Source organism: Ailuropoda melanoleuca, chromosome 12 (genome assembly GCF_002007445.2).
Source record: "Ailuropoda melanoleuca isolate Jingjing chromosome 12, ASM200744v2, whole genome shotgun sequence".
NCBI classification, from domain to species: Eukaryota; Metazoa; Chordata; class Mammalia; order Carnivora; family Ursidae; genus Ailuropoda; species Ailuropoda melanoleuca.
Genome location: NC_048229.1, coordinates 67,812,325 through 67,838,384, shown reverse-complemented (window position 1 = coordinate 67,838,384; position 26,060 = coordinate 67,812,325). Strand labels below are relative to the sequence as shown.

Below are 26,060 nucleotides of genomic sequence, written 5' to 3'. Positions count from 1 at the left end.
GTTTAATTCACCAGTGAGTGGTTAGTGGATCTAGAGCATAGGAATTTGGGACCAGAGATTGGGAGTCCCAAAAAGTGGAAAGGTGAAGTCAAAGACCAAAGGTTTATAATGTTGCTTCTTTCTTCGCCCTGTTTGTAAGTAGGAAGCCAGAAGTTGAACTCCCTAAAAGATGTTTTAGGAATAGTGTTTCTTAAGTAACTCCAAACGTCAATACATGGACAAAGAAATAAATGAAGCCTAGTGGCTTCAGTCAATCAGACTGAACAATGAACAGCACCTGGAAACAGGAATTCCCCACAGGGGAGAAAAACCACATCACAAAAGAGAGTATTTAGTAAAATTTATTTTTTTTAAAAAAGAAGAAAAACAATAATTTATGCCCTTGGCAAAATAAAGGAACTTGTCAATATAAATGTTTCTTAGAAAACATATGAAAAGATAATATAATATATATATCAATAAATCAATATCAACCTTACAGCAAAAGCAATGATTCCATAAAAATGATAAGTGAGGTCTGGCCCTTACACCACAGTATTTCTGGAAGGTCCTATGATTCCTCCTTTTTTTTTTTTTTAAAGTATAGATGTGCCCTCATTTTAAGAAACCCTGATGTACATATATCTAAATTTAAAAAGTCCATTGATTACCTTTACAATCAATAATTCTATTTATGCATGAATGTACGTAATCTCTGCACCCAATGTGGGGCTCAAACTCATGACCCCAAGATCAAGAGTCACGTGCTCTACCGACTGAACCAGGCAGTAGCCCCATACAATCAATAATTCTTTTTTAAAAAAATCAACAAGAAGGTTTCTGTAAGGGATCCTTCAAATTAGCAAATTTTCCTAATGTGTTTAAAATATAATTAACCAAATACATGTGTCCCCAACTTCTTTCGTTATAGTTCTATTGCATAAAGCGAGGTATACCTGAAGTGAAGCAGTAACAGACTTGGGCGTCTCACCTGACTGGAGAGAGTGTGCTCCTACTTATAGTATGAGGAAATGTTTGGGGGCACAAATTCTCTCAATCTTTTGTTTCTCTCATCATGAGCTTTTATTTTTCTTGTTTCTACCACTTTCTGGTAAGTTTCACTCACTCTCAGGAAAAAAAGAGGAAGTCATATCGGAGGGGGCAGTTTCATGAATTAGTGAGTCACTCCAGCAGAGCAGAGTGAGAGGAGAATCTGGGATTCAGATTGTGTATGTGGACATAGTTGGGGAAAAGTAGGAGCAATTCTGAACCCTTGACATGTTTTTGAGGCCCCTCTCCCAGTAGGAGCACCTGATTCCTCTTGAGGAACAGCAAGTCCTGTCCAGCGCTCACCGGACACATACTCAAGAGACTTGGGCCTATTTGTCACACTCTTCCTGGCTCCCTTCAGCACAATGGTAGTGCAGCTCACAGAACTCCTGGATCCGGCTACAAGCCTCCAGCATCATCACTTTGGGGACCGTGATTACCACCCGGAAGAAATTCGGGTACTCGAAGCACTGCAAAAAATAAAAGCCTGTTATTCTTGTAGCAATTGAATCTGGTACTAAACCACCCCTAAAATGACCAGGGTCCTGATCAGCAAGCAGCAGTGATGTCATTTACTCAGAGCTATCAGTTCGCTCAGTTCCACTGTGGAAGGTGAAATGAAATGGGGTCACTTATGTCAGGGGGTTTTAAAATGGACCCAGAAGGTCATTGAGGAGATGGACCTTATGCACCTCTTCACTGGTGCATCCATGAACTTTTGAACTGGGCCAAACCACAAATCTTACAAGGACTCAGCCAGAGTCCTTAGTTACACTTTACTGCAACTTGCTATAGTAAGAGTCTGCTCAGTGATAGCCTTAGTAACCAATTATATTCAGCCAAGATTAGTTTTCTGCCACCAATCAAAATTCTATAAAAAATATATACAAGCATCTCCTTTGGTCTTTAAAAACCCTTGACTTCTGTTCCAGGGGGATGGGAAGGGTGGGGAGTGGGAGGACACTATTTGGGCTGCAGCCTAAATCTGTGTTCTCCAAATTGCAATTCTGAGACACCAAATAAATGTTTTTGTTTTATTTTAGCTCTGCTTCTTTTCTTAGCCATCACTGGGGTGCTAAGTCTAGTAACAGTTAATTCATCTTAAAGGGGACTTGTGGGACAAGCTAATTTCCCTAAGCCTAAAATGTACGGCCACAACTTTTCTTCCCAGTACAGATGGGATAATGATGGGGGAGAAACAAATTTTAAATGAAGGCCATGAAACACATCAGTTTAAATTTTATCAAATGAGAACACACTTTGTTGGGGGAGGAAAAAATCAGGTTAAAGACCAGCTCAGGGAGAGCTCCTGAGGCTCTAGAAACAGTTGAGAATGTCCTGAGAGAGACGTAAGCACTCACCGTTGCTGGGAGGCAGTGGACTGACTGCTCAGCAACTAAGCGCTCCGTGAACTCCACGTCATTCTCAAATTCTGGGAAATGTTCCATCTCAATTCCAACCTATACCAATAACAGGGAGAAGCAAAATTATCAGAGGGAGGGAAAACAGGCCAACTCCCTATGCTAGAAATGAAGGTAGGAACTGCTCTACAAAATATCTTGGAACTCTACTACTGATAACTAAGAGACTAAGAGTTCTTTTTTTTTTTTTTAAGATTTTTTTTTATTTATTTGACAAAGAGAGACAGCCAGCGAGAGAGGGAACACAAGCAGGGGGAGTGGGAGAGGAAGAAGCAGGCTCCCAGCAGAGGAGCCTGGTGTGGGGCTCGATCCCAGAACGCTGGGATCACGCCCTGAGCCGAAGGCAGATGCTTAACAACTGTGCCACCCAGGCGCCCCTGATAAATAAGAATTCTAACACTTTGGGGCTCATGAAATTTTTCATAGGGAAGAGAGGATGTATTTATATTACTAATTTAGTTTTTTGGAGCATTCCTTCCTGGACAATGATAAATGAGAGCTGCAAACAGAATGCCAATGTGTCTCTAAAAAGGCGATATAAGCTTTATGGGCCTGGCAATTCTTGATTGCATGGAACAATCCCACCCACTGCAAGATATTTAGTATTTCCAGTCCATGAAATGCCAAGAGCACTCCCCCAACACCTGCCCGAAGTCATTCAGCAAACAAACAAAATTCCCATATATTCCCAAACGCCCCTAGGGAACCAGTATCATTCCTAGTTGAGAAGTACTATGGTATGGAAAGCCTCTTATTTGTGTCTTATATCTTCCCTGTTATGTACACATAAAACCATTTTCTGTATTGAGGAATTAATCATTTTAAAATATTTTTTTTAAAGATTTTATTTATTTGACAGAGATAGAGACAGCCAGCGAGAGAGGGAACACAAGCAGGGGGAGTGGGAGAGGAAGAAGCAGGCTCATAGTAGAGGAGCCCTGATGTGGGGCTCGATCCCATAACGCCGGGATCACGCCCTGAGCCGAAGGCAGACGCCTAACCGCGGTGCCACCCAGGCGCCCCTAAAAGATTTTTTTTTTTAACACTAAGGTTAAATCATATTAGTGGGGCAATTCAGAACAAGGAGATTCCTAAACTGACTGTCCCAGAAGCTTAGTTGGTTGTCTTTGTGGGTGCTGCAGACTGGCTTCTGCTTGCCCTACAGCAAATGCCTGCCACCCACATACTTACCATGAGGTACATGGCCCCGGAAGGACGGACTGGCTGGAGTCCAGGGATGGCAGCCAATGCCCCATAGCAAAGATCAGCATTGGACTATAAGAGGAGGCAGAAAGATGTCAAGGATCAAAATTTAAGCGAAAGAAAAGCAAGTCATTAAAAGTAGAGCCCACACCGAAGGCAGGGAACCTGCGTTTGCCCTGTAGGCATAAGGAATCAACAGGAAAAGGTCCTACCACTGGAAGCTTTTGGCCAGGAGCCGAGTGAATTGCCAGAAATGAGAGAAATGTTACACTGATGCCACCTCCTGATTTGGAAGCCCATAATGGAACATTGCTCCAGAAATGAGGACCCATTATTCCTAATTCCACTGGTGGCTTTCCCAGACTGCCAGCGTGGACAGCCACGGGCTGCCTGTACCTTCAGGAAGCTCAGAGTGTTGTGGTAGAACTCCTGAGGGGTGCGATGCAGGATGCTTTTCAGAGCTCCCTGGACGATGGTGCAGGGTCCCAGGATCCGCTGACTCAGCTTCACCAGCCCATCTCGGATCTAAAGTGCCCAGCAAACATATTATTTGGCCTTCCTTAAGCATTCCAGCTTTGGGGATTCTTATTCTTTTTTTTTTTTTTTAAAGATTTTATTTTTTATTTATTTGACAGAGAGATAGACAGCCAGCGAGAGAGGAAACACAAGCAGGCGTAGTGGGAGAGGAAGAAGCAGGCTCCCAGGGGGGGAACCGGATATGGGGCTTGATCCCATAACGCCGGGATCACACCCTGAGCCGAAGGCAGACGCTTAACCACTGAGCCACCCAGGAGCCCCTGGGGATTCTTATTCTGATCATTCTTTTCATCAGGCTTTTAAACTCTGCGGAAGTGACGGTGCCTAGTGGCATTCTTGGATCAGACCGCCTGGGTTTTAGCCTAGCTCTGTCACACACCTCCTGCGTGACTCTGGGCAAATTATACAACAACATCTTAGTGCCTAATTTTCCCAACTGTGAAATGTAGATAATATTCTTCCTGGCCTTCATAGGGTTGTTGGGAGTATTAAATGAAAATAATGTATTTTGAATGTTGGCACATCGTAAGCCTGCAAACAATATCAGGTATCATTAGAGCTTTTGTTTCCTTTTTTTGTGGTCCCAGAATTAAAAGCAGGTGGGGGGCGCCTGAGTGGCACAGCGGTTAAGTGTCTGCCTTCAGCTCAGGGCGTGATCCCGGCGTTATGGGATCGAGCCCCACATCAGGCTCTTCCGCTATGAGCCTGCTTCTTCCTCTCCCACTCCCCCTGCTTGTGTTCCCTCTCTCGCTGGCTGTCTCTCTGTCAAATAAATAAATAAAATCTTTCAAAAAAATAAAAAATAAAAAAAAATAAAAGCAGATGGAACTTCTTCACAGAGCCAGGTACAAGAAAACTGAGTTTTGGAGAGGAATAACTAGTACCATCTTTCCAGGCATCTTTCCAGGCACCCAGAACTACAGGGCAAAGAAGAAGGAAAAAATAACAGTATAACAAAAAATCACCTCCTAACCACTGCGCATGCAAAGTAAATACACACACACACACACACACACACACACACACACACACACACTAAATTGGACATACCATTTCACCACATCGTTCTTACCTCATTGCCAAAAATGTCTCTTCGGTCATGGATGAGGATCCAGCCCAACCTCCAGCCAGGAACCAGCCAGCGCTTGGCCAGCCCTCCACAGGACAGGATGGGGACGTTGCTGCTGAGGGTGGCCAAAGGCTCAAATTTGGAATCCGAAAACACCTGAGTAGAGGAGATGCTTGTTAGAGTTGTTTTCTGGCTTACCTTTCTCCAAATCCCATGCCTCCCACCGTTTCTTTACCTTGTATAACTAGGGACGGGGCCATGGATTTCTGAACTCATCCTACCCTGAAGCATGATTGAGAGTCCAAGAGGCTTCAAAGGAGACTATCCCAAGACACTTAACCTGGTGTCTGGTCTGGATTAAAGGAAGCCTACAATGAGGACACTGACCCTAGCCTGGGAATATGTATAACCCAATGAAGCTCACTCTAGGGAAGAAATGCCTGTTGGAATTAGAGATCTAAAAATAAAATAGGGGCCCACAGCCCTTCATCTGAAATTCCTGGGCCTATATTTGTTGCAGAACCCAGAATTGTTTGGATTTTGGAGGTTATGCAGCACATGTATCATATATAATGTAACACCCCCAAGGCAGTCTGGGACAGTACTCCTAATCAAGCATATTAACATTTCTGTCCCTTTCCTTACGTTTTTGACAAATATATAGATCTGTGAGATACATAAAAAATCTACAAATATCTTTATATCAGGTCAAGTCAGGTTTTTTTCACCAAATGAATTTCAAAAATCTTCAGATGTTCATAGCTTTTTGGGCTTTGGAAAACTGGCTATGGTGTCGTAGATCTGTATGTATATTTTTTTAAGGCAGGGGGAGGAGGAGGATAGGAAGAGAGAGAATCTCAAGCAGGCTCCACACCCAATGCAGAGCCTGACACAGGACTCGATCTCACAACCCTGAGATCATGACCTGAGCTAAGATCAAGAGTTTGGCGCTTAACCAACTGAGCCGCCCAGGCACCCCAACCTATTGACACTTTTAAGAGTGCAGGGATGCTGATTTGCTGCACTGAAATGATTAGGAATTACTTCTGGTTATTCTAGATGCCACCTCTAAAGGTCCCATGAAATAATTTGGAATTGAGATTATTGTAGTGATATATCCTCCCCAAGACTTACCATGTCTCCATAGATCTCATCAGCTAAGATGGGGACACACTGCTTTGCAGCCACTGAAAATAAGAGAAATAGGCTGAAATCATTTTTTAATGTAAATTGACCTAGAAATTAATATTTACCTGGACTTACTTTATTTTGCATTTCACATGTGTGTGTTTTGTTTTCCTCTTTAAGAACTATATATTCTTCTTATACTCTTCCAGGGTACAGAGCCTAAATTTGCCATTTAACCAACTGGATATTTCAAACCCTCTCTTCCACATATGGGAATGGAACAGAGGCAAGCATTGCCTTTTTCTTCTTGCAGGCAAGTCCTACCGTTCCAGTGGCACACTATTCACTGGAGACCCCCAGGGAGCTCCCCCATTTCCATCCTCAGCTTGGAACTGACTCCTTACTTATTCCAGGCAACAGAAAAAGGATTCCATCCCCATATCTGCTCCTGTCAAATGAAGTCTGATGGACTTACCAGCCAGAATTTTCTGGAGATGACTTTTACTGAACACTGACCCACAGGGGTTTGATGGATTATTAACAATGAGACAAGCTGTCTTTTCATCAATCAAAGATTCCAGTTGTTTCAAGTCAATTTCCCAAGACTTCTCTGGCTGGGGAGGAAGTAAGGGTGAGACTAAGATGATTCTGAAAAATTTAGGGGAAACACTCATCTAACAGTGTCTTCTAAATAATAAAATGTGTTTGTGGCCTCTGCCACCCACTTCCAGATCTTTCTGTGCTAAGATAATGGTCATCTATTATTTCAACATAATAATTGAGCACTTGAGTCTAAAATTAAAAAGTTGTTTACCAATAAATTGTAGAGTTTGACCTCAATTCCCATCGATTCAGCCAAAGTCCTGTAGAGAGAGAAACCGGGTCTCGGAACTAGGATGTTTTGTCCTGGGTTGGCCAACACAGCTAAACAAAGTTCAATAGCCTGACTGCAGCCACTAGTCAGAATGACATCCTGTAAAGACATAAAAGGTTCACTTTGTGAGGGGTTCCAATTGCAATAAGAGAAAAGAGACTATCAGATGGGTGAGTGGGAAGCAATAATCCACTTACTCTTACAAGTTCTAAGCAAAGTAGGAAGGGCTGTACTAAGCCAATATTGAAATAAATTAATGTTTATGTATATCCATAGCTAAATGTTGAAAACGTTGACCACATAAATGACATAAATCACTTGGGGCGCTTGGGTGGCTTAGTTGGTTAAGCATCTAGCTCTTGATTTCGGCTCGGGCCATGATCTCAGGGTCATGGGATCAAGCCCAGAGTCAGGCTCCACACTCAGCCCGGAGTCTGCTTGTGATTATCTCTCTCCCTGTTCCTCTGCTCCTCCCTGCTCTCACCCTCTCTCTCAAATAAATTAATCAATCAAAAAAAAAAAGGAGTAAATCACTTTAAAAAGGACACGGCAGCTGTGACTCAGCAGACTTCCACAAGAGATCATTATGACCTTGGACTTTTTCACTTGGTTATTTATTTATTTTTGACTAGAAATTTGAAGCCTGACTCTTCCCTGAAATACAGACTGAGGGCACCTCTTACGTTAAGAAGTATCGACCACACAGAGTAGACAATAGAGGGAGCATGGCATTTAAACTTGGCACTGCCATCAATTCGATATGCCACAGTACCTCGATCTTCCCAACTGAGTGAACTTAGGTGATGAGGGGAGCTGCAAATTTAAGAAAAGATCCTATTGGTAAAATAAAAAGTGTTACTTATTTGGTGTTTATGAATTTTTTTAATGATCTTTTGCCAAGAATCAAATATAGGGGGACCTCTGAGTCCTTTGAGACTCCTTAAGACAGGACACCACGTAAGTTGTGGGCAACATCATCATCATACTGTAATGACATTAGATATAATCATGGATAAGCAGCCTCTCTATATAAGTCCTCAAATTGCTAAAGGGAAATTCTCCACACCTTTTGTTCACCGGGCAACCCGTATTCCTTATGTGAAAGTAACAAGGAAAAAGGCACAAATTGTCCAATACTGCTCCAGAGCTGATATGTTGTCTAAAGCTTACCTTAGCTTCCAGGGGAGCCTCAGGCCGGTGGTAGTAAGAAGCAATCTCCTCCCTACTGGATAAATAGCCTGAAAGAGTAGAAGGAAGAACCTGGAAGTTTGCATCTGGCACCTGACCACTATGCCCTAGAGTCAAGAGGGCTTCCCGCTACTTTCTGCTCCTGCTTGGAGTGCATACTATTCAGGTTAGCTCTCAGCCGCCACAGAGAAAGGAGACTGACTTTATGTTTTACATTTTTATAATAAGCTCAAGTATATGAATAATAACAAGGAGAACTCTCCTAACTATAAAATACTCTGCACCATCTTGGTTCCTGTGATTATGTTTTATTTTTCATAAAAAAAAAAACCAAAACAGGATTTAGATTATTCCTAAATCACTTCCAGGGACTATATTTTTTGAAAAGTTATAATCAATGCATTCAATACATTGGGTCCCTCTAAGATTTTTAGATCATATGATATACCTATTAGTGGTTTTGCACAATTTTTTCTTTTAAATTCTATTTTTGGACAATATTTCCAAATGTTGGCTTACAAACTTGAAGTGGAGTCAGCATCATACAAATAATTTTTTCCAAAATTGTTTCCAAAAAGATTCCATTCAATCATAAAGTCCAGATGCAATATTTCATAATGTTCCACTTAATAAAGATAAATGTCTCAAAGTTCTATAAATCAACACTTCCTTAATTATTCATAAGGAAGAGCATTTTCCTAGATATATATTATGATCTGTATTTCTTTTGGCATGAAATGTTCATATCCTTTGAATATTTGTCACATGGAGAATTGGTTCTGGTTTTTCAGGTTGAATCAGTTCTCTAATACTTTGGGTATAAAAGTTATAAACTTGTTTTATAACCTCATTTTTTATCTTACTTTGTTTTTATTTATGTTGTATGAAACTTTATAAAGTATAAACAATCAACTTAAAAGTTATGTCCTCAGACCTCTCTGAAGTGTTTCTAAAAGTGGGGCACCTGGATGGCTCAATCGATTAAGCCTCTGCCTTTGGCTCAGGTCATGATCCCAGGGTCCTGGGACTGAGCTCTGCTTCAGGCTCCCTGCTCAGTGGGGAGCCCGTGTCTCCCTCTCCCTCTGTCTGCCGCTCCCCTGCTTGTGCTCTCTCTCTGTCAAATTAATAAAAATAAAATCTTTTAAAAAATTCTATTTTAGCATGAAACTGGATTTGTATTCTACATTAGAAATATGTTATTATGTCTTGCCTTTGCAATGACATGGATTGACCTAGAGGGTATTATGTTAAGTGAAATAAGTCAGACTGAGAAAGACAGATTCACTTACATGCGAAATCTAAAAAACATGAACGAACAAACAAAAAAAATCTAAATCAGACCAATAAATACAGAGAACAAAATGATGGCTGCCAGAGGGAGCTGGGTAGGAGGATGGGCAAATGGGTGAATGGGACAAGGAGATACAGTTATGGAATGAGTAAGTTACAAGAATAAAAGGCACAGCATAGGGAATATAGTCAATGATAGTGAAATAGCTTCATATGGTAACAGATGGTAGCTACACTTTCGGTGAGCAGAGCATAACACATAGAGATGTTGAATCACTATGTTGAATGCTTGAAACTAAAGTAACATTGTGTGTCAACTATATTCAAATAAAAAATAAAAATAATTTTAAAAAAGAAGAATATGTTGCTAGGTGCACATTATAGACAGATGTGCAACACTGAAATAAAGTCAAAGGATCACTTATTTTATTAAAATGTTTAATGTGGAAATGTTTAATCGATGGAGACAGTTAAACCTAAACAAGAATAGGGATGGGCAAAATGGGTGAAGGGGTCAACTGTATGGTGATGGATGGTAACCAGACTTGGGGTGGTGATCACTTTGTAGTGTATACAGTTGTCATGTTATACAGTTGTACATCTGGAACTTATATTTTAAAAACACCTAAATAAGAATAATTTCTTTCTGTCAGAAACAACCTTCTAATCTTCAGTACGACAGCCCCTTCCTTATATTCTAGTTTGTTTTTATCTCTTTCATCTGCCACAGTTAGAACTGCATTTGAATGTGGTCAGAACCCTAATTAAAATAACCGTGGAATGTATGGAGAAGGGAAAATAAAGCCAAGAAGCTACTTACATAGTGTGATATGCAAATTAATTTAGGACCTAGTAGGCTCAGTACAGAAGCCACTGCAATCAAACTCAAGGCCTTCCTATTAGAACCAGCAACAATAGGATAGGAGTGCTATTTGAGAAAGAAGTATGTGAAGGGGGCTTAGAGAGGTCGGGTCAGCGTGCCAAAGGAAGCCAGGAAAGAAGCTAGACCTTGCTGGCTGTGCTTAAGCATTCCGAGACCTCCTTACCCAAATCCAAACGACCACTTTATTTTAGCCTCTCCTTAGGAACCATGCATCAAGGAAGCAAGGAGAATCACTAGAAATGTATTCCTAACAGAAGAGCACTAAAAATTTGGAAGGCACCGGATAGAGTCTCAGGAGACGCTTACCAATGGAGGGGGCATAGCCGTTATACTTCCCAGAGTCCAGGGCATCTTTCATGGCTTGGGTAACTTCAGGGTCTGTAGGCAGGTTTCCAAACACAGTAGGGTCCCCTTTGCACAGGAGAAAAAAAGAGCCACCATGATACCACTCTTCCATGCCCAGTGCTCAAACTCCCCATCTTCTCCAACCATCTGTGAGGACTGGGGGTGAGAGCAACAATGATTGCCCCTCACCTGAGTGTCCCCAACTCACCAATTGACAGAGCGATCATGGTTTTGTTTGGATTTGGCTTCACCTTCATGCTGTCCACAATGGCTCGGATGGGATTGAAAGTTTTGTTGGACATATCTGAAGGCTTCACGGACCATCTGGCCTTCCTGCCTTTCATTTTTCCCGGCAAAGAGCTTCGCCCACCAATGTTGACATGCACATCCAGAACGGAGGGGAGGTTGCTGTTGCTGTTCATCTGAATGACATACGGGTCCATCACTAGCGGAGCCTATGGGGGAAAGGAGGTCCCTGTGACTCTAAGAACAGAGCACCATCGTTGGGGGCCATATTTGGACCTACACATCAGGGTGATTTCACTAGGCGTCTCTTTCCAAACTGCCTTGTTTTGCTACATTTCTCATGCTTTCTTGTGAATGAGGGGAGTTTTAAAACCTATTGCTGAGACAGAAAATAAAGCAAGAACCCACTGTATAACATTAGCAAAGTCCATTCCATTGAATACTTATCTACTGTGAGATTTGCTGTGTGCAACCCTAATGCCTGTAAAAGTTTAACTGCTCTCAGTGCAACCGAAGGGAAATGACATGAAAATCGTGAAACCGTCAAAGACTATGTGTTGCCTCCTTTCCATGCAAAGCCTCCCCAAGAGTCTCCCTACTGCTTCAACAGACTGTGTCTTGCCCTCTGCAAAGAAGCACCAGGAAAAGCCATTCCACATGGTTAGAAATTTAGTGTTAATCTTGTCATCGGTAAAAACAAAGCCTTATCCCATAAGCACCTTACTGGCCTGTGGAAAAAGAAGTCAATATATTATAGAGAAAAAAGCATACATCCCAGTTACCACCCCCAGATTACCTGAGGCTTGAGATTTTACCTTCCAACCAAAGGAGAAACAGCCTCTCAGCAGATGAACCTGGAAGCTCTCTTAGTGTTCTTCCTTCACGGGTCACAGTGACAATGGCCTCAGATGCAATTCTTGACTCCTGAAATAGTCTGCACGAATGGGCGTTAGGCCTGGAACTTTTGTGCTATTGGTTAGGGTGAGTACTGGGTGGCCAGCCCTCCCTCTCCTCCCCTCCTCACTTTCTGCTGCTTCTCACCTCTAACCCTTCCCCCAACCCCACCACCAAATCAGGAGTTTGTCCTCACTTCAAACATCTGGAATTCTCTGTGTTAACTCTTTCTGGACACTTTGTGAGATGGCTGAGAGGGCTGTCAGAGGGGGTAGTTATGATTACAGTTGCAAATTTTTATTAAATCTCTTTCGATACAAAACAACCCAGTAACATGTTAACAGTACAGAAACGTGTAAAGTAAAAAGTGAGAGTCCTTCCTTGCCCCTTGCTCTCCATACACTCTATTCTCGCTCCCAGGGGTAGGCAGTGGTAACGATTTGGTCATTTCTATCCATTAACCAAGATGGATTAATAGGTAGGTAGGTAGATGACAAATACATAGATAGATACAGGATAGATATATAGATAGATAATTTCATAGATTTTCAAAACACTGAAAGGATCAGGCTTACAATTTGTTCTGCAACCTGTCTATTTACTTCCTATATCTGCCCTTGTTTCCTGGTCCATGAGGTTCCACTTCAGTCACAACAAACCAGGCAGTTGAAGCAAATTAAGTTCCATTCAACAAATACCTTAAACGACAGTAGGGTCTTCAAGGCAAGTAACACCTGGGCAATGGCATCCTGTCCTGTGAATTCTCCTTCATTTACCTGATATGGAGTTATTGGGAGAATAAAATGTCAGTTGAGGTCTAAACGAAACAACTCCCCTAAGCACGCACAGTGGAAATCTCAGCATTCCGGTGAGCCTACGAAAAATACTGTCCATTCAGGGGTTAAGAGAAGGCTCGGGGACTCCATGGCTCAGATCCTATCTGTTTATTTATTGGAAGACAAAGAGTTGTTACATAAGTTCTTTCTTCCCCATTCACTTTTGGGCGATTCGAGTCTCCAATGGGGTTGAATAACCTTTTATTTTTCTGGACCTTTCATCTCTTAGTGCTTTGAAGAACTTATCTAACACATTCCCTTCCCCACTCCAAAGAAGCAGGCATTCACCACCTCATCTGACCAGTGGAACAGCAGAAGCACGAGGCAAAGACAGGAAGCCAGCCAGGTCAAAGAGAATTGAAGTTCTAAAGCTGGAAGCCAGGGACCCTGAGCTAGATACCCAGGGCTGCTCTGTTTCAAAATGCAAGCACACAGAGAAGGAAACATCCAAAGACAAAGAGAAGGAAAGGGCTGTCAGTTCTGCTATTTGGCACCCTCCAGCCAAAGGCAAATGGCTTCTTTGTTTTACTAAATGGTGGTTAAACGCTGCACGGACACGTGTATACTTCACAGTCTGGACAAGGGTTAGACTTTGTGTACTTGCCAACACAATGAGAACAATGGTATTGTTTCCAAAGCACACAGATTTTGTCAAGGGAGAAGACCTTTCTCTCCTAAATGCTTTTATGCCACCACCACCCCATTTGAAATACATGTGTACCAGAGAAAATTAGAAAAAATTAAAAGCATTTATAATCCCATCACCACTCTTAACACACCAGTCTGATTCCTTCCCCTCAAAGTTGGGATCTTGTTCTGTATCTGTATTTTTGAAATTGAGATAAAATGCACGTAGTAAAATAGTCACTGGTTTCTTCAGAGTGTGAGATTCAGTGATTTCTGGTACACTCATGGAGTTGTACAACATTTTCCAAAATTTCCGAATTCCAAACCAGTTTCTTTTACTCTTACTTTTTCAGTAATTAAAATCCTCGTATAGTAAATTCAAATAGAGATGTTTATAAACTAAGCCCTGAACACCTTTCCCCAGAACCCCACTCCATAGAGAGGGCTGCTTTAGTCACTTCTTGTATATCTTTAGTGTTTTCTGGGTTTTGTTGTTTTTTTTTTTCAGGTTTTATTTATTTATTTGAGAGAGTGTGTGAGCAAGCAAGAGAGAGAGAGCACAAGTGGGGGGAATGGCAGAGGCAGAGGGAGAAGCAGACTCCCCACTGAGCAGGGAGCCCGATGCGGGGCTCGATCCCATGACCCAGGGATTATGACCTGAGCTGAAGGCAGGCGTGCAACCAACTGAGCCACCCAGGGACCCCGTGTTTTCTGTTTCTATACAATACTTATATAACTGGTTTTACAGTTGTTTGAAACTGTGTATACTACACATTTGCTCCGTAGCTGTGCTGTCCCTTATTGTAGCCACTAGTCAAAAGCAGCTGCTGAGTACTTGAAATGTGGTTTGTCTAAATTGAGAGGCGGTGTTGATATAAAACACACATCAGGTTTTGACAAGTTCTATAAAAATAATGATGTAAAATATTTCATTGATAATTTTATATTGATTACATGCTTAAATATTTTGGATATATTGGGTTAAATAAAGTACACTATTAAAATTAATATCACCTACTTCTTTTTACATTTTAAAATATTTCTACTAGAAAATTTGAAATTACTATGTGGCTTGCATTCTGTTCCTATTGAATAATGCTGTTTTTAAAAATAAATCATTAGAATTTTTAAATTTTTATTTATCTTTTTATCTAAATTCAACTAGCAAGGTACAGTACATCATTAGTTTTTGGTATATTGTTCAATGATTCATTAGTTGAATAATGTTATTCTATAGCTTGCCTTTTTAAAAAAATCTTCACATGTTGTCTTGATATCCTTTCCATTTTCATACATGGAAATCAATTTCATTCCTTTTAATGGCTATATAGTATTCATTTAACCGTTGGATTTTTATTGGACATGCGGCAGCCTTTTTTATCTTACAAATAAAGCATATAGAACACACTCATTAATAATGATCGAGAGTTTTTTTTTTTTTAAAGATTTTTTATTTATTTATTTGACGGAGATAGACACAGCCCGCGAGAGGGGGAACACAAGCAGGGGGAGTGGGAAAGGAAGAAGCAGGCTCATAGCAGAGGAGGCCTGATGTGGGGCTCGATCCCATAACGCCGGGATCACGCCCTGAGCCGAAGGCAGATGCTTAACCGCTATGCCACCCAGGCGCCCCTGATTGAGAGTTTTTATAAGTATCCTATAATTTGTGAGATAGCTTCCTACAGGTAACTAGGAAACTATCAAATACTGATAGACCTGCCAAATTGATCAACTGATGGACTATAGAAAGAAGAAATAATACAAATACATCTTATTTTAACAACCTGCCACTCAAGGTTTAGACTTTCAAGGATCTCAGCTACACAAGAGGCTCAGGTTCAACTCCCCCTCCCCCATATCTACACAGCCTATGGGCTTGGTGTCCTGCCCTCCCCTGGAGGTTAATACAGGAGCTTTGGATTACTCAGGCATTCCACTCTAGGGTAGTGGCAGTGTCAGCCCACCTATGTCTCTGGTTTTCAGTTCCTTTTCATTGTTTGGCCCCTGGGGCATTCCCTTTTGCATGTTTGGAGCTCAGTCATTTTGTTTTATTTTATCCAACATTTCTAGATATATATTTCTAAATTGAACTGTAGTTGACATATAATGTGACTTTAGTTTCAGGTATACAACATGGTGATTGGACAACTCTACATGTTATGCTGTGCTCCCCACAAGCGTAGCTACCATCTGTCACCATAGGACACTATTACAATATCATTGATGGTATGTATCCTAGGCTGTACCTTTCATTCCCGTGCCTTATTCATTCCATAACTGGAAGTCTATACCTCCCATTCCTCTTCACTCATTTTGCCCATCTTCCCACTCTCCTCTCTCTGGCAACCATCAGTTTATTCTCCAAATTTATAGGCATGAATCTGCTTTTTTTGTTTGTTCATTCGTTTTTTAGATTCCACATATAAGTGAAATCATATGGTATTTTTCTTTCTCAGTGTGACTTATTTCACTAGCATAATACCCTCTAGGTCTATGCATGTTGTCCCAAATGTTAAGATCTCCTTTTTTAGGGCTAAGTAATATTCCACTGTGAATGTGCATTGTGTATGAAACCTTCTTTACCCATTTATCTATCAATGGATATGGGCGGCTACCATAACTTGGCTACTGTAAATAATGATGAAATAAACATAGGGGTGCATATATCTTTTTGAATTAGTGTTTTCATTTTCTTTGGGTAAATACCCAGTACTGGAATTACTGGATCATATTTCTATTTTTAATTTTTTGAGAAAACTCCATGCTGTTTTCCACAGTGGCTGCACCAATTTACATTCCCACCAACAGCACATGAGGGTTCCTTTTTCTCCACATCCTCACCAACACTTGTCATTTCTTGCTTTTTTTTTTTTTATGCTAGCCATTCTGACAAGTGTAAGGTAATATCTCATTGTAGTTCTTTGATTTGCATTTCCCTGATTAAAGATGTTGAGCATCTTTTCATGTGTCTGTTGGCCATCTGCATTTCTCTTTGGAAAAATGTCTATTCAGGTCATCTGCCCATTTTTTAATCAGATGATTTGGGAGTTCCTTTGGTATTGAATTGTATAAGTTCTTCATATATTGTGTATCAACCCCATATAGATATATTATTTGCAAATATCTTCTCCCTTTCCATAGGTTGCCTTTTCATTTTGTTGATGGTTTCCTTCACTGTGCAAAAGCTTTTTATTTCAGTGTAGACCCAATAGTTTATTTTTGCTTTTTTTCCTTTGCCTGAGGAGACATATCTAGAAAAATGTTTCTATGGCTGATGTCAAAGAGATTATTGCCTATGTTTTCTCCCAGGAGTTTTATGGCTTCAGGTCTCACATTTAGGTCTTTAATCCATTTTTAGTTTATTTTTGTGTACAATGTAAGAAGGTGGTCCAGTTTCATTCTTTTACATATAGCTGTCCAGTTTTCCCAGCACCATTTATTAAAGAGGCTGTCTTACCCCATTGTATATTCTTGCCTCCTTTGTCATAGATTAACCATGTAAGTGTGAGTTTATTTCTGGGCTCTTTACTCTGTTCTATTGATCTATATGTCTATTTCTGTGCCAGTACCATACTGTTCTGATTATTATAGCTTTGTGGTGTATCTTGAAATCCAGGATTGTGATACCTCCGGTTTTATTCTTCTCTCTCAAGATTGCTTTGGCTATTCGGGGTCTTCTGCGGTTCCATACAAGTTTTAGAATAATTTCTTCTAGTTCTGTGAAAAATACTATTGATGTTTTGATAGGGATTGCAATGAATCTGTAGATTGCTTTGGATAGTATGGACGTTTTAACAACATGAATTCTTCTTAACCATAAGCATGGTATGTCTTTCTATTTGTTTGTATCATCTCATTTTCTTTCATCAACGTTTTATAGTTTCCAGAGTACAGGTCTCTTGCATCCTTGGTTAAGTTTATCCTAAGCACTTTACTCTTTTGGAATTATTTTCTTAATTTCTCTGTTATTTCATTACTAGTATATAGAAATGCAAAAGATTCCTAAATATTTTGTATCTTGCAACTTTAATGAACTTATTACTTCAAATAGCTGTGTGTGTGTGTGCGTTTATGTAATCTTAAAAAGTTTTCTATGTATAGTACCATGTCATCTGCAAATAGTGACAGTTTAACTTCTTTCTTACCCATTTGGATGCCTTTCATTTATTTTTCTTGTCTGATTGCTCTGGCTAGGACTTCTAGTACTAAGCTGAATAAAAGTAGTAAGAGTGGACATCCTTGTCTTGTTCCTGAGCTTAGAGCAAAAGCTGTTTTTCACCATTGAGTATGATGTTAGCTGTGGGTTTTTCATATATTGCCTTTATTATGTTGAGGTATGTTCCCTCTATACTCACTTAGTTGAAAGTTTTTATCATGAATGAATGTTGAATTTTGTGAAATGCTTTTTCTGCATCTATTGAGATGATCATGGGATTTTTATCCCTCATTTTGTTCATGTGGTGTATCACATTGATTTGTGGCTGCTGAGCCATCCTTTCATCTCCAGAATAAATCATGTTGAATGATCCTTTTTAATGTATTATTTAATGTGGTTTACTAATATTTTGTTGAGGATTTTTGCATCTATGTTCATCAGGGATATTGCCCTATAATTTTTTTGGTTTTGGGTTTGGTTTTTTTTCCCCCAGTGTCTGTCTGGTTTTGGTATCAGGGTAATACTGGCCTCATAGAATATATTTGGGAGATTTCCTTCCTCTTCTATTTTTTGGAATAGTTTGAGAATAGTTTAAACATTTGGTAGAATTCTTTAAACATCTGGTAGAATTCAACTGTAAATCCATCTGGTCCTGGACTTTTGTTTATTGGGAGTTTTTTGATCACCAACTCCATTTCATTACTAGTAATTGGTCTGTTCAGATATTCTTTCTTTCTGATTCAGTTTTGGAAGATTGTATATTTCTCAGTATTTTTGCATTTCTTCTATGTAATCTATAATCCAATCTGTTGGCATACAGTTTTTCATAGTAGTCTCTTACAATCTTTTGCATTTCTGTGGTGTCAGCTGTTCTCCTCTTTCATTTCTGATTTTATTTGAGTCCTCTCTTTTTTTTTTCTTTGATGTATCTGGCTAAAGGTTTATCAATTAGTTTATCTTTTCAAAGAACCAGCTCTTGGTTTCAATGATCTTTTATACTTCTCATTTATTTCTACTCTGATCTTTATTATTTCCTTCCTTCTACTAACTTTTTTCTTCTTTTTCTAATTTCTTTAGGGATAAGGTTATATTGTTCATTTGAAATTTTTCTTGATTCTTGAGGTAGGCCTGTATCACTATAAACTTCCCTCCTAGAACTGCTTTCACTGCATCCCAAAGATTTTGGACCACCATGTTTTCATTTTCATTTGTCTCCATCTATTTTTTCTTTTCCTCTTTGATTTCTTTGTTGATCCACTGGTTGTTTAGGAGCATGTCATCTATCTTCCAAATATTTGTTTTTTCCAGTTTTATTCTTATAATTGATTTCTAGTATCATACCATGATAGACACTTGCTATGGTTTCAATCTCCTTCAATTTATTGAGACTCATTTTGTGGTCTGACATGTGATCTATTCTGAAGAATGTTCCATGTGCCCTGGAAAAGAATGTATATTCTGTTGGTTTTAGATGGAATGTTTTGTATATGTATGTTCAGTCTATCTGAGATAATGTGTCATTCAAAGACATTCTTGATTGATTTTCTGCTGGGTGATGTATCCACTGATGTGAATAGGGTTCTAGATTTGTTTTTGTTTTTGTTTTTTAAATTTATTTATTTATTTATTTTAGAGAGTGGAGGGGAGGGGCAGAGGGAGAGGGAGAGTAGAAACCTAAGTAGACTCTGCACTCAGCATGGACCCCGACGCGGGGCTCGATCCTACCACCCCGAGATCAGACCTGAGCCAAAACCAAGAGTCCAGTGCTCAACTGAATGTGCTACCCAGGTGCCCCTAGATTTGTCCTTAAGTTGAAGTACAGCTGGCACACAATGTTAGATTAGTTTCAGGTATCTAACATAGTGATTCCACAAGTCTTAGATATTTTTTGTAACTGAAGATTCTCTAGGTCATTCTGACCTCAATATTGCCAGAAATGGAATTTTCTCTCCTTGTTAATTTGAAATTGTCACTTTCATTTTGTATTAAATTCCTGTACCTTTCTGAACCTTTTATTGAATGTTCTATTCTAGAACAAACATTTTTACAGTTCCTGAAGGGCACTGCCAGCTTGCTTTCAGAAGGGCCAACTACCTCTCTAACAGGAATTGTTTGCAGGGGTGCCTGGGTGGTGGAGTCATTAAGCCTCTGCCTTCGGCTCAGGGAGTGATCCCGGCGATCTGGGATCGAGCCCCACATCAGGCTCCTCTGCTGGGAGCCTGCTTCTTCCTCTCCCACTCCCCCTGTTGTGTTCCCTCTCTCGCTGGCTGTCTCTCTGTCAAATAAATAAATAAAATCTTAAAAAAAAAAAAAGAAAGGAATTGTTTTCTAAAGAAATCTTTGCCAAATTGACTACCAGGTGGAAAAGAAAAATGGTTTTAAGGTTTTGCTGTTATTTCTGTTTTTATTTTGATGAGGGTGGTCACTTTTCATATATTTTTTTAGTTCTTGGTGTTTTGTGAGTTACCTGCTCATGTCCACTACCTGTCTTAGAGGGAGACTCCTTTTTTCTTGGGTGAGACCCGGACCTAGGAAGTGACTGCCGGGCACTAGCACAGCTGCTCTGAGATCACCTGCCCAGCCACCTCTGTCTCAACCCAGCTGGCTCAGACTCAGGTTTACAGGTCAAAGAACAGCCAGCAGCACAGGATTTTGTGGGTGGGCCTGCAAATAATGCAGCTGACGCAGAATCTGCAGGATTAGGGGGTGTGAGGGGGGCAGGGGCTGCTGTATCGGGTCATCTGCACAGACACGCCCTCAGATTCAGTAGCTGACAACTGAACCTAGATCAGAAAGAAAAACAGCCAAAGCAAACAAGTTTTGGTAATACCCCTCTTCTGTAGCTCATGTTTTCTCTCAATAGAAACCTGAGGGGGAAAACAAACCAGAGGACCCACATCTACTTAGGAAGCCTTACCCTCCTAGGCAGTCAGAATCCAATAAACTGTAGAAAAATTCACAAAAAGCTACACCAATCAGGCGTAGTTATGACTTTCATTTAAAACTCAACAACTTTTATTCATTTTTTTCCTTAAGTATAAAACTATTGTGTTTGTGGGATGCCTGAGGGGCTCAGTGGGTTAAGCGTCTGACTTCCACTTGGGTCATGATCCCAGGGTCGTGGGATCGAATTCCCCATCAGGCTCCTTGCTCAGTGGGGAGCCACTACCCCTGCTTGTGCTTTCTCTCTCTCTGACAAATAAATAAATAAAATCTTTAAAAAAAGCTACTGTGGGGGGTGCCTGGGTGGCTCAGTCGTTAAGAGTCTGCTTTGGCTCAGGGCATGATCCCGGTGTTCTGGGATTGAGCCCCACATCAGGCTCCTCCGCTGGGAGCCTGCTTCTTCCTCTCCCACTCCCCCTGCTTGTGTTCCCTCTCTCGCTGGCTGTCTCTATCTCTGTCAAATAAATAAATAAAATCTTTAAAAAAAAAAAACAAAACTACTGTGTTTGCCATAGAAAAGTTTTTTTTTAATTGTGGTAAAAAAACATAATATTAAATTTACCATCTTAGTTATTTTCAAGTATACAGCTTCGTAGTATGAACTACATTCACACTACATGCAACAGATGTCTAGAACTTTTTCATCCTGCAAAACTGAAACTCCGTACTGTTAAACACTAATTCTCTCACCCCCTCTCCCCAGCCCTCCGCAGCTACCTTTCTACTGTTGACCTTTCCACTTTCTTACAGAAAAGTATTTTTAAAATAGTTCCACCACCCAGAGATAACTTGTTACCCATTTTGTCCACATTTAACATTTTGAAATATTCATATTTTTTTCTAGGTGTACACCCAATAGGCCTTATGTAACAGAGTTTTGCATTCTGTGAGTCTCATTTTACATCATACTGTGAACATTTTCCTAAGACGATAAAAAGTTTTGTAAACTTGCTTTACAACAATCGCCTAAAATCCTGGGTCCATCATTTTTATATCCCTGTTTCCCACACCCTTCCTTTCTCTACCCATGCAGACTGGCATCACAGTTCACGCTGACTGGGCACCTGACCCATACCAAGCACCGTCTGACACACTCTACCTCAATCAACCCATTATCCTCACATCAATACTAGGTGTAGGGCCTATTTTATGCCCACTTTGCAGATAAAAATGAGGTCACACAGTAGCAAGCAGGTGATATGGAATTCCAGTGTGGCCATGTGCTTCCACACCTGACCACACAGGTCTTCCTCTCTTCAAGGACAAAGTGAGTTGAGAACTACAGTCCTTTCTTCCCTAAGTAGAAAACAATAAAAATAGAGGAAAAAATAGAAAATGAACAGAGGCCCAGGTAGAGACAATTTTAGGAAAATAATGAATTAGCTATGTGGATTAAGCATTGACTACTCACCTGCCTTTTATTGCTTATTGCTTTATTCGTTCCTTTGTATCTTTCCACCCCGAACCATGATCCATGATCACTCATCTGCTGGGTACAGAAGAAGGCTTATGTTTTAATTCCCCTAGTGGACAGAAAGCTCCCTGAAGAAGTACAAGACAGGGAGCATTACTTCTGCTTTTCCACATCCTCCTTCAAGTCTGGCACGGCGCTTTCTATGAGCTATGCTCAATACTTGCCTGCCAGTTGGCAATAAAGAGTACATAAACCCAGAGTACCTGGTAAAAGGAGTAGTAAATGAGGAGAAACCAGTCTTTGTGTCATTATGGAAGGCGGAGTGAGGAATTTAGGAGGGATGAGGTAGCTATGTTGGACTTGGATCATTTATAATGCCATTTATACATTTATAGAGAGAGCTTTGGGGTTTGTTCCCACATTCATTATCTCATGCAGTATTTACTATTTTACAATTATTTCCCTCCCCAAACCTGTAAGGGAGACAGAAAGAAGGCTGTCAGAAGAGAGGTGAGCCTGGAGGGAGCTTTTGACATTTTAATTAAACTTTTTTTTTTAGAATAGTTTTAGAGGTACAGAAAAGTTGTGAAGATAGTACAGAGAGTTTGGCATACCCTTCACCCAGCTTCCCCTGTTTTTAACATCCTATGTTACTGTGATACATTCGTCGTCATGAATAAGAAATAAACACTGGTCCATTAATATTAACTAAACTCCGTATTTCATTTGGATTTCACAGGTTTTCCCGCTAATGTCCTTCTTCTGTTCCAGGATCCCATCCAGAATCCCATATTACATTGAGTGGTCATGTCTCCTGATTCTAATCTAATCTGTGACAGTTTCTCAGACTTTCCTTATTTTTCATGACCTTGGCACATAGAACGTTCCCCAATTTGGGTCTGTCTGATGTTTCTCCTAGGGTTAGAAGGGAAGACCAGTTGAACTATTATTAATGTTAAGGGCTCTAAAAGTTAACAGGAAATTAAACTGTCCTCTGTTTGCTGACTGAAATGCCTGCTGGCCATTTTTTTTCTTTAATGGAGTGTAGCAAAAAATGCCATCCCATTTTGTTTTGTTCTTTGCATAACCATTAAGCCATGCCCCACTAACTTGGTCATTTTTCTTTTATGAGAACTTGGTGTTCTTTCATTTGTGGATGGCTAGAACCTCAATCCAACTCCAATTCTTAGCATTCCTAGGAAGAGTGTCATTTGTACTTCGAGAGCACCACTAAGTAAAGAAGCACAGATTCTTGGGAAATAATGTGTGTTCTTCACATTCTGATGTTCAGAATAATCTAGAGTTTAAACCATGCTCCAATCCCTCAGCCTTTCTCTAGACCACAATTACTAATTTTTTTGTAATAATATATTACTTGTTTTCAAAAATTGAAACATAATTCATATATCACAAAAGTCATCCAAGTGTACAATTCACTGGTTTTTAGTACCTTCACTAGGTTGTACAATCATCACCACTATTTAATTCCAGAACATTGCCATCACTCCAGAAAGAAGCCCCATACCTATTAGCAGTCCCTGCCCGCTTCTCATCCCCTCCCCACAACTGCTACCCCTGCCTGGCAACCAGTAATCTACTTTTTTATCCCTATTTTGGATATTTCCTACAAATGGAATCATACACTATGTGGGGTTCAAGAACCCTTTTTGGAAGTCAGAAGCTGACCACAGGTTCTTTCTCTGCTCTAACAGTCCTAGTCTCCCCTGTGAAATGGTCCCTCTGAGTGAATGGCAGAGAAAAGTCACAAACGAAGGAAAAGGAAAAGCACTCTAATGCCCCTGCAAAATAATATTTAATGATTCGTTATACTAAATTTATTTATTTTTGTGATACTAGTGGCCCCTTCTTGAGACGACCATAAAGATAACACCTTTGTCTGATGCTCTCTTTTGAAATGAGTCCTCTGGATTAGAAAACAATTTTCTTATAAAATTACACATATGCATAACATACAACCCTAAGAAAAGACATCCTGTGACCAGGAAAAGAAATACGAACTTATGTTCACATAAAAACCTGAATGTGAATGTTTATAGTGACTTTATTCATAATTGTCAAAAACTGGGAACAGCCTAAACATCCTTCAGTTCGTGAATGAATAAACAAATTGTGGTATGTTCACATAGGGGAAAGCTACTCAGCAAAAAAATGGGAATTTACTACCAATACACACACATCAACATCGGTCAATCTCAAATGCATTAGGCTAAGTGAAGGAAGCCAGACTCAAAAGTCTATATACAGTGTGAATTCATTTATAGGATATTCTGGAAAAGATAGGATTATAGAGATAGAAAACAGATCAGGGATTTCCCAGAGGCTGGCAATGGGGGACAGGACGGCTGCACGTGGGAATTTTGGAGGATAAAGGAACCGTTCTATGTGTTGATTGTGGTCCTGGCTGTGTGACTCTCAGCATTTGACAAAGACTGCAGAACTCTACATCAAAGAGAGTGCAACTTATTGTTTCTATATTGTGCCTCAATCTTTTAAGAAGGAAGAATAATAGGTTGCCTATAAACTAACAAACGAACGAACCAAACCAAAAATACCTGTGCTGAGAAGGGTGCCACTAAATCTTGGTCCCATAGCTTGTCTTCAAAGTAATTTTGCAGAAACAGGTATCACCTGGAGAGTGGTTTGTAGCTTCTTTCAGAAAGTGGAAGTGTCTTTTGTGAACAAAACGTATTTTTTTCACATTGTGGCTGGAGTACTGGTGGTCGAATATACTATAATAGGGATCATCTCAACTTCCGTGTTTATTTATTACTAGACTTCGACCACAGTCTTCTTTTTCTCCTCCCACTTCTTTGCCTGCAGGATGTGCTGTACAGAGTCATGCACTTTGTATTAATATATTAGAAATCTACAAATCTATTGTGTGCTTGTTACACGGTTGGGTATTTATAATCGAAACCTTTACTAGGGTATTGAATGTATTTAGTCTTACTAGAAAATAAACAAAAACAAAACCCTATCCTGATAATATCAGAAGGACATGGGCTTGGAATGGTTTTACCACGGAGAGTCTCCTAATCGGAATACATGTGCAGGCAGCACGGAACAGACGTGAGTTGGAGGATACAAAACCCCTGTCCTCACTGCCATGGCACTGTAACTCGCAAACCTCCGTGGAATTGCTAGCCCCTAGAGCCTATTCTCCACGTTCCACAGCTAGAGAGATCTCAGACTTTACACGCCTCCTCCAAACCTTTGGATGGCTTCTCATTGTACTTGGAAGAAATTCCAAACTTTTCATAAGTCCCCACATGACCTGGCCCCTACCAATCGCCTGGACATCACATCCTACCACACATCCCTCATACTCCACACTTGACCACACTGGACTTTTGGGTCCTTGAATGAGCCAAACTCATCTCTACTTGAAGACCATTGACCCAGACAGATTTGGATCACAGTTCTACCCCTTCCTAACTAACTACTTAAACTGAGCAAATTACTTAGTCCTGTGCCTCAGTTTCCTCATTGGTAAATATGAGAAGAATAATAATACCAATGTCATAGGGCGGTGGTGATATCTGGGAAATTAACATACACGAAGCAATTTATTTTATTTATTTATTTTTTTTAAAGATTTTATTTATTCATTCAACAGAGAGAGAGAGACAGACAGCGAGAGAGAGAAAACAAGCAGAGGGAGCGGGAGAGGAAGAAGCAGGCTCCCAGCAGAAGAGCCTGACGTGGGGCTCGATCCCACAACACCGGGATCACGCCCTGAGCCGAAGCCAGACGCTTAACGACTGAGCCACCCAGGTGCCCCATACATGAAGCAATTTAAACAAAGTTGGACACGTATATGTTCAATAAATATTAGCTATTATTATTTCTGGTTCAGGCAGCTCTTGTTTTTTGCACCCTTTGTTCCTATAATCCAGAACTGTTTGCATGCGTGAGCATGGCTACTGGGCAAAATATCTTACAGAGAAACTGTGTCC

At 40.3% G+C, this 26,060-nt stretch overlaps 1 protein-coding gene across 3 annotated transcripts in view; it reads right to left on the bottom strand.

Annotated features, from left to right (window-relative positions):
* Positions 1 to 329: 329 nt before the first annotated feature.
* Positions 330 to 26,060, bottom strand: part of TAT (tyrosine aminotransferase) — a 41,959-nt gene continuing 16,228 nt past the window's right edge. Inside the window, exons 4-17 of one of the 3 annotated variants that reach the window (XM_019801514.2) lie at positions 22,081 to 22,155; positions 12,806 to 12,883; positions 12,010 to 12,147; positions 11,176 to 11,422; positions 10,929 to 11,033; positions 8,432 to 8,499; positions 7,202 to 7,360; positions 6,863 to 7,001; positions 6,394 to 6,446; positions 5,263 to 5,415; positions 4,050 to 4,178; positions 3,642 to 3,725; positions 2,391 to 2,489; positions 330 to 1,499 (exon numbers count right to left, since the gene is read on the bottom strand). In XM_019801514.2, coding sequence (XP_019657073.1) covers positions 1,359 to 1,499; positions 2,391 to 2,489; positions 3,642 to 3,725; positions 4,050 to 4,178; positions 5,263 to 5,415; positions 6,394 to 6,446; positions 6,863 to 7,001; positions 7,202 to 7,360; positions 8,432 to 8,499; positions 10,929 to 11,033; positions 11,176 to 11,410 — 1,365 coding nt within the window. In that variant the 5' untranslated portion in view covers positions 11,411 to 11,422; positions 12,010 to 12,147; positions 12,806 to 12,883; positions 22,081 to 22,155 and the 3' untranslated portion in view covers positions 330 to 1,358. The remainder of the gene's footprint in view (positions 1,500 to 2,390; positions 2,490 to 3,641; positions 3,726 to 4,049; positions 4,179 to 5,262; positions 5,416 to 6,393; positions 6,447 to 6,862; positions 7,002 to 7,201; positions 7,361 to 8,431; positions 8,500 to 10,928; positions 11,034 to 11,175; positions 11,423 to 12,009; positions 12,148 to 12,805; positions 12,884 to 22,080; positions 22,156 to 26,060) is intronic. The other 2 variants (XM_019801515.2, XM_002920948.4) reach the window with 2 other exon arrangements.